This window comes from Ranitomeya variabilis, chromosome 6 (genome assembly GCF_051348905.1).
Source record: "Ranitomeya variabilis isolate aRanVar5 chromosome 6, aRanVar5.hap1, whole genome shotgun sequence".
NCBI lineage: Eukaryota > Metazoa > Chordata > Amphibia > Anura > Dendrobatidae > Ranitomeya > Ranitomeya variabilis.
This window is the reverse complement of record NC_135237.1, coordinates 578,495,882-578,510,286: the sequence shown is the minus strand read 5'-3', so window position 1 is coordinate 578,510,286 and position 14,405 is coordinate 578,495,882. Positions and strand designations below refer to the sequence as shown.

General features: G+C 46.5%; 1 protein-coding gene across 4 annotated transcripts in view; it reads left to right on the top strand.

Annotated features, from left to right (window-relative positions):
- LOC143783170 (microtubule-actin cross-linking factor 1, isoforms 6/7-like) overlaps nucleotides 1–14,405 on the top strand; it is a 347,588-nt gene that overhangs the window by 250,482 nt on the left and 82,701 nt on the right. For all 4 annotated transcript variants that reach the window (XM_077271554.1, XM_077271553.1, XM_077271555.1 and 1 more), the window contains 3 exons: nucleotides 688–885; nucleotides 4,539–4,667; nucleotides 5,488–5,658. In XM_077271554.1, the coding sequence (XP_077127669.1) occupies nucleotides 688–885; nucleotides 4,539–4,667; nucleotides 5,488–5,658 (498 nt within the window). The remainder of the gene's footprint in view (nucleotides 1–687; nucleotides 886–4,538; nucleotides 4,668–5,487; nucleotides 5,659–14,405) is intronic.

The window sequence follows — 14,405 nt, the reverse complement described above, 5'->3', positions numbered from 1 at the left end:
GTCGATGTAATCAGTGCTACTCAGATTCCTTCTGACTACCTTGCTCCCAGTCCATCCAGGATAAGCTAAGTTTTGTTTGCTCATTTTTTGATCAGCAGTGTTTATCATGTTTTCTGTTCCAGCTTGCTAAAATGTAATTCCCTCGCTTGCTGGTTGCTCTAGTGGGCTGAGTTTCTCCCCACACACCGTTAGTTGGTGTGTGGGTTCTTGAAATCTCAGGATGGATATTTTGTAAGGGTTTTTTATTGATCGCATAGACCCCTGCTCTATTTTCTGCTTTCTAGTACTAGTGGGCCTCTTTTGCTGAATCTGATTTCATCCCTATGTATGTGCCTTCTTCTTACTTCACCGTTAATATTTGTTGGGGGCTTCTATATCTTTGGGGATTATTTCTCTGGAGGCAAGCGAGGTCTTTCTTTCTCTTTAGGGGTAGCTAGTTCCTCAGGCTGGCTCGAGACGTCTAAGAATTTTTTAGGCACGTTCACCGGCTACCTCTAGTTGTTTTGGATAGGTTCAGATTTGCGATCAGTCCAGTTACCATATCCCTAGAGCTCGTCCTTAGTTTAATCACTTGCTGATCTATTTGTGATCCTCCGCCACTAGGGATCATAACAGGTATGGTATCAGGCCCCTGGTGGTCAGTGATGTGTGCCATAAACCGAGTGGCATTCCTCTGTGTCCCCTCAGGTTCTCAGGAACGATGTGTTGTCTCACAGCCGCACCGTGGAGTCCGTGGACGAGGCCGGACGGGGGATCATACTCTCCTCCCCCGGAGACGGGATGGACGCTCTTCAGGCCAGGCTAACAGAACTGATGCAGCAGTGGGAGTACGTGCAGAGCGAGACGGAGCGACGGCAGCTGGAGCTGGAGAACGACTTGAGCCGGGTACGAGGACCAGTGCACCTGCCCCGAGGAGGGGTCACATGGGGCAACCCTTCATGATCACACCTTAACATCTCATATCTTACACCCAATGGCCCACTGACACAGTGATCCAAGGATGGCCCAGTGACACAGTGATCCAAGGATGGCCTAGTGATCCAAGGATGGCCCGGTGATCCAAGGATGGCCCGGTGATCCAAGGATGGCCTGGTGATCCAAGGATGGCCTGGTGATCCAAGGATGGCCCAGGGACACGGTGATCCAAGGATGGCCCAGGGACACGGTGATCCAAGGATGGCCCAGGGACACGATGATCCAAGGATGGCCCAGTGACACGGTGATCCAAGGATGGCCCAGTGATCCAAGGATGGCCTGGTGATCCAAGGATGGCCCGGTGATCCAAGGATGGCCCGGTGATCCAAGGATGGCCCAGGGACACGGTGATCCAAGGATGGCACAGGGACACGGTGATCCAGGGATGGCCCAAGGACACGGTGATCCAAGGATGTCCCAGTGACACAGTGATCCAAGGATGGCCCGGTGATCCAAGGATGGCCCGGTGATTCAAGGATGGCCCGGTGATCCAAGGATGGCCCGGTGATCCAAGGATGGCCCAGGGACACGGTGATCCAAGGATGGCACAGGGACACGGTGATCCAAGGATGGCCCAGGGACACGGTGATCCAAGGATGGCCCAGGGACACGGTGATCCAAGGATGGCCCAGGGACACGGTGATCCAAGGATGGAACAGGGACACAGTGATCCAAGGATGGCCCAGGGACACGGTGATCCAAGGATGGCCCAGGGACACTGTGATCCAAGGATGGCCCAGGGACACGGTGATCCAAGGATGGACCAGGGACGCGGTGATCCAAGGATGGCCCAGGGACACGGTGATCCAAGGATGGCCCAGGGACACGGTGATCCAAGGATGGCCCAGGGAAGCGGTGATCCAAGGATGGCCCAGGGACACGGTGATCCAAGGATGGCCCAGGGACGCGGTGATTCAAGGATGGCCCAGGGACACGGTGATTCAAGGATGGCCCAGGGACACGGTGATCCAAGGATGGCCAAGGGACACGGTGATCCAAGGATGGCCCAGGGACGTGGTGATCCAAGGATGGCCCAGGGATGCGGTGATCCAAGGATGGCCCAGGGATGCGGTGATCCAAGGATGGCCCAGGGATGCAGTGATCCAAGGATGGCCCAGGGACTCGGTGATCCAAGGATGGCCCAGGGATGCGGTGATCCAAGGATGGCCCAGGGATGCGGTGATCCAAGGATGGCCCAGGGACGCGGTGATCCAAGGATGGCCCAGGGATGCGGTGATCCAAGGATGGCCCAGGGACACGGTGATCCAAGGATGGCCCAGGGATGCGGTGATCCAAGGATGGCCCAGGGACGCGGTGATCCAAGGATGGCCCAGGGACACGGTGATCCAAGGATGGCCCAGGGACGCGGTGATCCAAGGATGGCCCAGGGATGCGGTGATCCAAGGATGGCCCAGGGATGCGGTGATCCAAGGATGGCCCAGGGACACGGTGATCCAAGGATGGCCTAGGGACACGGTGATCCAAGGATGGCCCAGGGACACGGTGATCCAGGGATGGCAACCAAAATCCCATGTACATACTTAGAGACCAGGGTGGCAGAGAATATCTGTCTGCAAACCCAAATCAAAAATCAGCTCCAAATAGTATCAGATAACAACAGGAGGACAAAAAGAGCAAACTGATTATATCTAAAATATATATCATTGTATTATATCATAGAAAAGGTAAAATGTCACAACAATATATAGAACACCAGAAAACAATGCAGACTGTTATGAACCCCACCCACACCTATCCCCACCCCACATATACACTTCAGTCCCTGGAAAAATAAATAAATAAAGGTCCAAAGACCTGGACATCAAGGAAGCAGCATGCATGAACCAGATGATCGGGAATAAAGTTACACCCGTCTATCTAACATCTAAGGTGCAATAGTGCATGGCAAGAAATGCAGCGCTTACCAACAGATGAGTGGAAACAAGGAGGGCAGTGGATGAAGGGTCCCGACGTGCGTTTCGTGGCACCTAGAGGCCGCTTTCTCAAGGGAGTGTGTCTCAGGTCCCTGCAGGACCTAATAACCCCATGAACTTAGTCACATGGCCTGAAACGGCCAATCAGGACGGCTAGAGTCGGCACATGCGCACTGCGGCTGTCAGGTCCTGAACTGCAGATAGGGCGTCACGGGAAGTGCACACACACCAGGGGAGAGCCCACCAAGCGGTGCACACACCGTAAAGACGCCCACCCGCAGACAGGAAGCAATAGGTCGCAGTGCGATGCGCACAGCCATGAGAGCATGTATGAGGACAATTAACTGGATGAAAAGAAAAAAAAAAATTGCTGTGTAACAACATAGCTGCATATAACTATAACATCACAAAATGTAGACAAATTACAAAAGTTGAAATCATCCAAACTCGGTGAGAATGCTGTAATTTTCCCATATAATGAGATGAAGTCCGGGGTCATTTTCAGTCCGAAAGTTGGGCCCAGTAGGAGAAAATACGGGGGCGCAATAAATCAGCAGACACACAAACACTAAATAAAAAAATAAATAAATAAATAAAATTAAAAAAGTTAAAAACACATCCACGGGGTTGATAAACATGGGGGCATGTGGGGACAGGAGTCTAGGAAACCAAATATCAGGAGGACTACAAAAAAGGGGCAAAGCTTAAATATTCATTGAGGCCTTTCGGTATCATGGTATCTAATTGGACGATCCACCTTGTCTCGATTTGGGCTAGAAGTTTTTTATTGTCGCCCCCTCTTATACCAAGATGGAGGGCATCAATCCCCCTCACTTTCAAAATACTGGCGTCACAATTGTGATGTAACTTGAAATGACGAGGAATAGTATCCAATTCCGAAGTATCGGACACTGCCTTGGCCGCGCCAATGCCCCGCACATGTTCACGTACCCATATTCTTAATTCTCTTGTGGTAAGGCCCACATATATTTTGGGGCACGAACAGGTGCCATAGTATATAACATTAGAAGTACCACAAGAGATACGTTGTCTGATTTTAAATTCCCTTGACCCATCTGATGAGGCAAAGGTAGAACAGCGTAGGACATTGGCGCAGGCAATTCTTGGCACAGGCGCAGGTGTTCTATATATTGTTGTGACATTTTACCTTTTCTATGATATAATAAAATGATATATCTTTTAGATAGAATCAGTTTGCTCTTTTTGTCCTCCTGTTGTTATCTGATCCAAGGATGCCCCAGTAACACGGTGATCCAAGGATGGCACAGTGATCCAAGGATGGGCCAGTGACATGGTGATCCAATGATGGCTCAGTGACACAGTGATCCAAGGATGGCCCAGTGATCCAATGAAGGCCCAGTGGCACAGTAATCCAGTGCTGAAACAGTAAGGCTGCCATCACACTAGCAGTATTTGGTCAGTATTTTACATCAGTATTTGTAGCCAAAACCAGGAGTGGGTGATAAATGCAGAAGTGGTGCATATGTTTCTATTATACTTTTCCTCTAATTGTTCCACTCCTGGTTTTGGCTTACAAATACTGATGTAAAATACTGACCAAATACTGCTAGTGTGACGGCAGCCTAATAGTACAACTTCTCTTCACAGGTGCAGGATGTGACCATAGAGATCACTGACCTTCTGCAGTGGCTGGAGCAGGCAGAGGCGCGACTGTCCTTCTCTAAACCTTTCTGGGGGCATCCAGAATCCACCAGAGACGCTCTCACTAAACACCTGGTAAGAGATCTGCTCCATCCTATGCTCTGCACTCTTCCTCAGTCATCTCTCCTGCGCTCTTCCTCAGTCGTCTCTCCTGCGCTCTTCCTCAGTCATCTCTCCTGCGCTCTTCCTCAGTCATCTCTCCTGCGCTCTTCCTCAGTCATCTCTCCCGCTCTCTTCCTCAGTCGTCTCTCCTGTTCTCTTCCTCAGTCGTCTCTCCTGTTCTCTTCCTCAGTCGTCTCTCCTGTTCTCTTCCTCAGTCGTCTCTCCTGTTCTCTTCCTCAGTCGTCTCTCCTGCGCTCTTCCTCAGTCATCTCTGCTGCGCTCTCTCAGTCGTCTCTCCTGCGCTCTTCCTCAGTTGTCTCTCCTGCACTCTTCCTCAGTCGTCTCTCCTGCGCTTTTCCTCAGTTGTCTCTCCTGCGCTCTTTCTCAGTCGTCTCTCCTGCGCTCTCTCAGTTGTCTCTCCTGCGCCCTTTCTCAGTCCTGTCCTGACCTCTTTCTCAGTCGTCTCTCCTGCGCTCTCTCAGTCGTCTCTCCTGCGCTCTTTCTCAGTCTCTCCTGCGCTCTCTCAGTCGTCTCTCCTGCACTCTCTCAGTCGTCTCTCCTGCGCTCTTTCTCAGTCGTCTCTCCTGCGCTCTTTCTCAGTCGTCTCTCCTGTGCTCTTTCTCAGTCGTCTCTCCTGCGCTCTTTCTCAGTCGTCTCTCCTGCGCTCTTTCTCAGTCGTCTCTCCTGCACTCTTCCTTAGTCCCGTCTCCTGTGCTCTGCACCCTTTCTCAGTAGTCTTCCCTGTGCTCTGCACTCTTCCTCAACCCTCTCCTTGGTCATCCTGTTTTGTCAGGAACTCTGCAAAGAGATGGAGTGTAAGCAGCACACATACAACAGTGTCAGAGATCGCCTGCAGCGCCTTTTGGCCTCTAACCTCCAACAAAGAGGTTCAAGTGTTGATCATCAGCTCAAAGTCCTTGAGCAGAAGTGGGAGATCACAGCCACCAAGGTGCAGGAACGGAAGGTAGGTTCTTAAGCAGCTGGGACTGGATGGTCTTTGTACATTCTAGCGTGCTGCTCGCCCCCGAGTGTTGGTGTCAGCAATAATATGATGTATTTGATTCTCTTTTCTCGCGCACACTGAGCTCTGCTACATTCATTAGGTCTGGGTACAGACACACGCTGTGGGCTTTTGACCCTCTCCCTCCCAGCTCCTTCTCCCTGCTGACAATACACCATGTTCCAAATTATTATGCAAATTATATTTTTCTCGGATTTTCCTAAATGATCGGTGCAAATGACAGTCAGTCTAATAAAAGTCATCACCCGTTAGATTATACATCGAATTTTATTGAAGAAACCTCCCAATGATAACAGTATAATCTCCAAAATGAATAAAACCTCACAATTCACTTTTCCAAATTATTAGGCACAGTAGAATTTCTAAACATTTGATATAAAGAACTAGTAATGCTCATTTGTGGAATTTGCAGCATTAGGAGGTCACATTCACTGAGCAAAAAAGGTATTTAACTCCAAAACCTCCTAACGGGCCAAGTTACATGTTACCATAGGAGCCTTCTTTGATGTCACCTTCACAATTCTTGAATTTGTGAGTTTTTGGAGAGTTTCTGTTTGTATTTCTTTGCCTCCCAGAGCTGCTGTTTTGATGTGAACGGCCTCCCACCCTCATAGATCTTTTGCTTGATGATACTCCAAAGGTTCTCTATAGGGTTGAGGTCAGGGGAAGATGGTGGCCACACCATGAGTTTATCTCCTTTTATGCCCATAGCAGCCAATGACTCAGAGGGATTCATTGTCATGCATGAAGATGATTTTGCTCCTGAAGGCACGTTTCTGCTTTTTAGACCATGGAAGAAAGTTGTCAGTCAGAAACTCTATATACTTTGCAGAGGTCATTTTCACACCTTCAGGAACCTTAAAGGGCCCTACCAGCTGGTTCCCCATGATTCCAGCCCAAAACATGACTCCTCCACCTCCTTGCTGACGTCGCAGCCTTGTTGGGACATGGTGGCCATCCACCAACCATCCTCTACTCCATCCATTTGGACCGTCCAGAGCTCCTCGACACTCCTCAGTAAACAAGACTGTTTGAAAATGAGTCTTCATGTATGTCTGGGCCCCCGTTTCTGCTTGTGAACACTGTTTAGAGGTGGCCGAATACTAGGTTTATGCACCACAGCAAGCCTTTGAAGGATCCTACACCTTGAGGTTCGAGGGACTCCAGAGGCACCAGCAGCTTCAAATAACGGTTTCCTGCTTTGTAATGGTATTTTGGCAGCTGCTCTCTTAATCCAATTAATTTGTTTGGCAGAAACCTTCCTCATTATGCCTTTATTTGCATGAACTCTGTGCTGTTTCAGTCACAAATCTTTTCACAGTATGATGATCACTCTTAAGTTTTCGTAAAATATCTAATGTTTTCATACCTTGTCCAAGGCATTGCACTATTTAACGCTTTTCAGCAGCAGAGAGATCCTTTTTATTTCCCATATTGCTTTAAACCTGTGGCCTGCTTAATAATTTGGAACATCATTTTTAAGTAGTTTTCCTTTAATTAGAATCCCCTGGAAAACTAATTATCACATGTGTTTAAGATTGATTTCAGTGATCCATTGAGCCCTGAGACACAATACCATCCATGAGTTTATTTGAAAAACAACACAATTAAATCTTTATAACACTTAAATCCAATTTGCATAATAATTTGGAACACAGTGTACAGCTATATCTTGAAACTCCAGTGTGTTACTCTGTTCCCTCTCCCTCAAGAATGTGGGGGTTAGCAGAAAACCCGTTGTTTTTTCCAACCATGTGCATTCTGTTGTGTATGAGAGTTATTCAAGAGGGAATAATTCGACCCCAGGTAGTGAGATAGGTGTGAAAGTTACATGTTTGGGATGTGCCAGGGTAGAGCGACACACACACTATTTTTCTAAGCTCAACGCCTAGCAGAAACAGAGAAATGGATTACTACTTAACCGGGTCTCACAGCTACCCCATGTGTAGACTTAAATGGAAGCTAACCTTGTGAGAAGACATGTAATACTTTCGTCGTCACTCTACGAGGTTCCCAGTGTACACTATGACGGATATGAGTTTTAATAAAGTTCTGAGTCTCTTTGAAAAGAGGAGTGCTTTCATAACTCAGCCCACTCAGTGATGTCACAGTCGGGGGTATAAGATAGTGGGAGGTCATTTTGCACAAGGTTTTTTGCCCAGGGAGGCAGCTAAAGAGAGACTCTGTGATGCATTTTGATGTCACCCCTCCCCCACGCCGCATGGTCAGCCATGATATAAAACAAGTGTAAGTTTATTTTCACCTTTAATCCCTTTTATTTTGTAACTAGACTGTGGCCCGATTCTAACGCATCGGGTATTCTAGAATATGCATGTCCCCGTAGTATATGGACAATGATGATTCCAGAATTCGCGGCAGACTGTGCCCGTCGCTGATTGGTCGAGGCAACCTTTATGACATCATCGTCACCATGGCAACCATTATGACATCTACGTCGATACTGTGCCCGTCGCTGATTGGTCGAGGCGAATTCGCGGCAGACTGCCCGTCGCTGATTGGTCGAGGCAACCTTTATGACATCATCGTCGCCATGCTGTGCCCGTCACTGATTGGTCGAGGCCTGGCAGCCTCGACCAATCAGAGACGCGGGATTTCCAGGACAGACAGACAGACAGACGGAAAAACCCTTAGACAATTATATATATAGATTGTCTGTACATATTATAATTGTCTCATTTTGGTAATATTTTTGTATATACTTTTGTAAACACTGCCTATTCTTTTTGGAGTGAAATCTATAATATTTACTAGTCTCTTCCTCCTTGCTCTAAAACGTACCCTAAGTCCTCTGAAGTAAATTATGCTACTGACTGGGTTGGCTCCTGACCCGCTATTAGTCATAGGAGCTGGTGGCAGCAGATCATACGGAGCTTGTTGGGTAGCGCTGGCAGTGACAGAACGGGGTTAATAAGTGTATTGCTCTGCTGCTTCTGGGAATAATTATATCACCCTCATGGCACGTGCCCAATAGCCAGTACAAGAGCAGACAGCCTTTCTGGCAACTAATTATCCTAGGTGCAGTTCCCTGACTCACCTCAGGGTAAGGGGGAGCCAGAGAGCTGCAAGTTTCAATCTGGAACTGGGAAGTGAGATATAAATAAATCCCTAAAGAAAGAACTGGGGGGTGTTTGGGTGCCCCCAGTTCTTTCTTGAGGGATTTATATCACACTTATCAGTTCCGGTCTGGAACTTTCAGCTCTCTGGTGCCCCCTTACTCTGAGGTCAGTCAGGGAACTGCACGTAGGATAATTAGTCCCCAGAAAGGCTACCTGCTCATGTACTGGGTATTTGGCACGCTGCCATGAGGGTGATATAATTATTCGCAGCCGAGCAATACACTTATTAAACCCATTCCATCACTGCCAGCGTTACCCAACAAGCTCCGTACGATCTGCTACCACCAGCTCCTATTCCTATGACTAATAGCGGGTCAGGAGCCAACCCAGTCAGTAGCGTAATTTACTTCAGAGGACTTAGGGTACGTTTTAGAGCAAGGAGGACAAGACTAGTAAATATTATAGCTTTTACTCCAAAAAGATTAGGCAGCATTTACAAAAGTATATGAGGGATTATAGTTGAAAATAAACTTACATTTAAATTTACCTGTCATAGCATATGCTGGGAACCTCGTAGAGTGACGGCGAAAGTATTACATGTCTTCTCACGACGTTAGCTTCCATTTAAGTCTACACATGGGGTAGCTGTGTGACCCAGTGTCACGGTTCACACCGTGCTGCCAGCACTATGTCACGGATCCTCCCAATGTGTCAGGGATCCTGGTGAGGATATCTTTATCATCCCCACTACTCACACCAATTTGTCACGAACCGGGGTTGTTTGGTTGCCCCTGGTTCCTTCTGAAGGGGATTTATCTTTATCCCACTTCCCAGTTCCGGTTTGGAACTTGCAGCTCTCTGGCACCCCCTTCCCCTCAGGTCAGACTAGGTACTGCACCTAGGGTAATTAGTCGCCAGAAAGGCTGCCTGATGTGTACTGACTATTGGGTACACTGCAGCGAGGGCAATATAACTACTCCCACACAGGCGGGAACAATAATTATCAACGCCACCGTAGCTGCAAAGATTCTCAATCGCACAGAACAAAGTAGGCTTCCATCAGCTCCTATTAACGGGTCCGGAGCCAACCCAAATCAGTAGCGCAATTCACTTCAGAGGACGCACAGTCGTATAGAGCAGAAGAGACAAGCTAGAAATTAAATATTTTACTCCCTGAAAAATTAGGCAGTGTTTACAAAGTATGAAAAGATATTAGAAAGGAGACAATCATATGTACATTGCAACTACAAATAAAATAAGGATTAAAATAAAAGATTACACTCACATTTTACCTACGTCATTGCGGGCTAACCATGCTGGTTGAGGATCCAGACATCACAATGCATGACAAAGAGTCTTCATGCATTAAGGTCCCTGGCAAAGAATGAAAGCCGGGCTAAGTGCAGGAACCTCTGACTCTGAGCTTGTGACATCACTAAAGGGGCTGGTTAATGATATGCACTGATCTGATAGTTTTTTACGTTTTTCCAAAGTCTCAGACAAAGGCATTCCTGAGTGAGAGGGGAGGGACCACGAGTAGCTTTACAGGATTGGTCACCTGCAGTTTTAAGCCACACTCTGCTCACATACTAGGTTCAAGTTACCCAGTGTTGCTGCTCTAGGCTTTGCCATTGGATGGAGGAATGCAGAGGGGGGGGAGAAAGGGGGGTCGCAGCTGCATTGTGTGTGTAGAAAGCCATGTCCTTCTGAAACTAAACTCACAATAGGACATTTTTGGCATTATCGTGACACCCGGTTAAGTAGTAATCCGATGCTCTGTTTCTGCTAGGCGCTGAGCTTAGAGAAATACTGTGCGTGTCGCTCTACCCTGGCACATCCCAAATATGTAACTTTCACATCTATCTCACTACCTGGGGTCGAATTATTCCCTCTTGAATAACTCTCATACCCAACAGAACGCACATGGTTGGTGTCACGAATCACAGTGAGGATATTTTTATCATCCCACCACTGCCACCAATATGTCACGAATCACAGAGGGATAACTTTAACATCCCCACTGCTGACACCAATATGTCATGAACTGGGGTTGTTTGGTTGGCCCCGGTTCTTTTCTGAAGGGGATTTATCTATATCCCACTTCCACTTCCCATTTCCGGCTTGGAACTTGCAGCTCTCCGGCGCCCCCTTACCCTCAGGTCAGACAGGGTACTGCACCTAGGATAATTAGTCACCAGAAAGGCTGCCTTACTATGTACTGGCTAATGGGCACACTGCAGCGAGGGCGATATAACTACTCCCACTCAGGTGGCAACAATAATTATCTACGCCGTCCGTCGCTGCCAGTTTCCCCAAAAGTACAGGACAAATCCGCTGCCACCAGCTCCTATCTCTAAATCAATATGGGTCAGGAGCCAACCCAACTAGTAGCGTAATTTTACTTCAGAAGACGTGACCGTACATTATAGAGCAAGGAGAAACAAAGCAGTGTTTACAAAAGGGTAAAAAGATATTATAAAAGAAGACAAGTATCGTATGTACAGACAATTACAAAAATAACAGGGATGAAAGGTGAAAATCAACTTACAGTTCTTTCATATCATTCAATGGCATGCGATATTGTGGCGGGGGCGGGGACCTTCCCCAAAATCTTCAGGTCAGATTGCACAGCCTGTCGTAGCTGAATCCCCCAGCAAAAGACCCCCCTTGTCTGGGCCTCTGAGTTTTATACCTTTGCCCAAAAGTAAGGGTCTCCCCCCCCCGGATGACCTTGTGGGGTGAGCAGAGCTATGGAATGCACTCCTCTTTCTTGAGTATATGAAAAACATCATCCCACATATCTCAGCATATGAACCTTGTAGAAAGATGACACCCATGTCATTATGCTTAGCGTGACATGGGGGTTCATTTAAGTATAAACATGGGGTAGCTGGGTGACCCGGTTAAGAAGTAATCCGTTTCACATTTGTGCTGGTTCTGGAACCTAGAAAACTGGCTGGTAGTTCTACCGAGGCACATGTCAAAAATGTATTTGTCCCACTTCTATCATTAATCAGTGCTATGATATTTACGTTAGCAAGGACAAAGAAACCTTGGTTTTTCCATGTGCTTCTACTTGTACTTACAGTTTAACCCCTTTCTGACATCTGACATACTATCCCGTCGAGGTGGTATGGGCCCGTATGACCACCGACGGGATAGTACGTCATCACCGATCAGCAGCTGACAGCCGGCACTATGTGACCGCTCCTGGCACATTAACCCCAGAAACACTGCGATCAAAGATGATTTGGCGTCACAGGGAAGCATCGCGCAGGGAGGGGGCTCCCTGCATGCTTCCCTGAGATCCTCGGAGCAACGCGATGTGATCGCAGTGCCTGTGTGATCGCTGATCTGACACAGTGCATTGCAAAGTGTCAGATCAGCGATCTGTCACTATAATGTGATGTCCCCCCCCCCCCCCGGGGCAATGTAAAAAAGTAAAAAAAATAATATTTACATGTGTAAAAAAAAATTCCTAAATATAGAAAAAAAATATATATATATATATTTTATATATATATATATATACTGTATATATATTGTTCCAATAAGTACATTTCTTTATCTAAATAATAAAAAAAAGTACACATATTTAGTATCGCCGCGTCCGTAACGACCCGACCTATAAAACTGTCCCACTAGTTAACTCCTTCAGTGAACACCGTAAAAAAAAAAAAAAGAGGCAAAAAACAACACTTTATTATCATACTGCCAAACAAAAAGTGGAACAACACGCGATCAAAAAGACGGATATAAATAACCATGGTACCGCTGGAAACGTCATTTTGTCCCGAAAAAAACGAGCTGCCATACAGCTTCATCAACGAAAAAATAAAAAAGTTATAGTCCTCAGAATAAAGCGATGCAAAAATAATTGTTTTCTATATAAAATAGTTTTTGTCGTATAAAAGCGCCAAAACATTAAAAAAAAATATAAATGAGGTATCGCTGTAATCGTTCTGACCCGAAGAATAAAACTGCTTTATCCATTTTACCAAACCTGGAACGGAATAAGCGTCCCCCAAAAGAAATTCATGAATAGCTGGTTTTTGTTCATTCTACCTCACAAAAATCGGAATAAAAAGCGATCAAAAAATGTCACGTGCCCGAAAATGGTACCAATAAAAACGTCAACTCGTCCCACAAAAAAACAAGACCTCACATGACTCTGAGGACCAAAATATGGAAAAATTATAGCTCTCAAAATGTGAAGATGCAAAAACTATTTTTTGCAATAAAAAGCGTCTTTTAGTGTGTGATGGCTGCCAATCATAAAAATCCGCTAAAAAACCCACTATAAAAGTAAATCAAACCCCCCTACATCACCCCCTTAGTTAGGGAAAAATAATACAATTTTAAAAAAATGTATTTATTTCCATTTTTCCATTAGGGGTGGGGCTAAAGTTAAGGTTATGGTTGGGGCTAAAGTTAGGGTAAGGGTTGGGGTTAGGGTTATGGTTAGGGTTGGGGCTAGGGTTAGGGTTGGGGCTAAAGTTAGGGTTAGGGTTGGGGCTAAAGTTAGGGTTAGGGTTGTGACTAAAGTTAGGGTTAGGGTTGGGGCTAAAGTTAGGGTTGGGGCTAAAGTTAGGGTTCTGGTTAGGGTTGGGGCTAAAGTTAGGGTTGGGGCTAAAGTTAGGGTTAGGGTTGGGGCTAAAGTTAGGGTTTGGATTACATTTACGGTTGGATTAGGGTTAGGGGTGTGGTTAGGGTTATGGTTGGGATTAGGGTTAGGGGTGTGTTTGGGTTAGGGTTTCAGTTAGAATTGGGGGGTTTCCTCTGTTTAGGCACATCAGGGGCTCTCCAAACGCGACATGGTGTCCGATCTCAATTCCAGCCAATTCTGCGTTGAAAAAGTAAAACAGTACTCCTTCCCTTCCGAGCTCTCCCGTGCCCCCAAACAGGGGTTTACCCCAACATATGGGGTATCAGCGTACTCAGGACAAATTGGAAAACAACTTTTGGGGTCCAACTTCTCCTGTTACCCTTGGGAAAATACAAAACCGGGGGCTAAAATATAATTTTTGTGGAAACAAAAAAAAGATTTTTTATTTTTACAGCTCTGTGTTATAAACTGTAGTGAAACACTTGGGGGTTCAAAGTTCTCACAACACATCTAGATAAGTTCCTTGGGGGGTCTAATTTCCAATATGTGGGTCACTTGTGGGGGGTTTCTACTGTTTAGGTACATCAGGGGCTCTGCAAACACAATGTGACACCTGCAGACCAATCCATCTAAGTCTGCATTCCAAACGGCGCGCCTTCCTTTCCGTATTCTGCCATGCGCCCAAATGGTGGTTCCCCCTATATATGGGGTATCAGCGTACACAGGACAAATTGGAAAACAACTTTTGGGGTCCAATTTCTTCTGTTACCCTTGGGAAAATACAAAACTGGGGTCTAAAAATAATTTTTGTGGAAAAAAAAAGAATTTTTATTTTCACGGCTCTGCGTTATAAACTGTAGTGAAACACTTGGAGGTTCAAAGTTTTCACAACGCATCTAGATAAGTTCACTTGGTGTCACTTGTGGGGGGTTTCAATGTTTAGGCACATCAGGGGCTCTCCAAACGTGACATGGTGTCCTATCTTAATTCCAGTCAATTTTGCATTG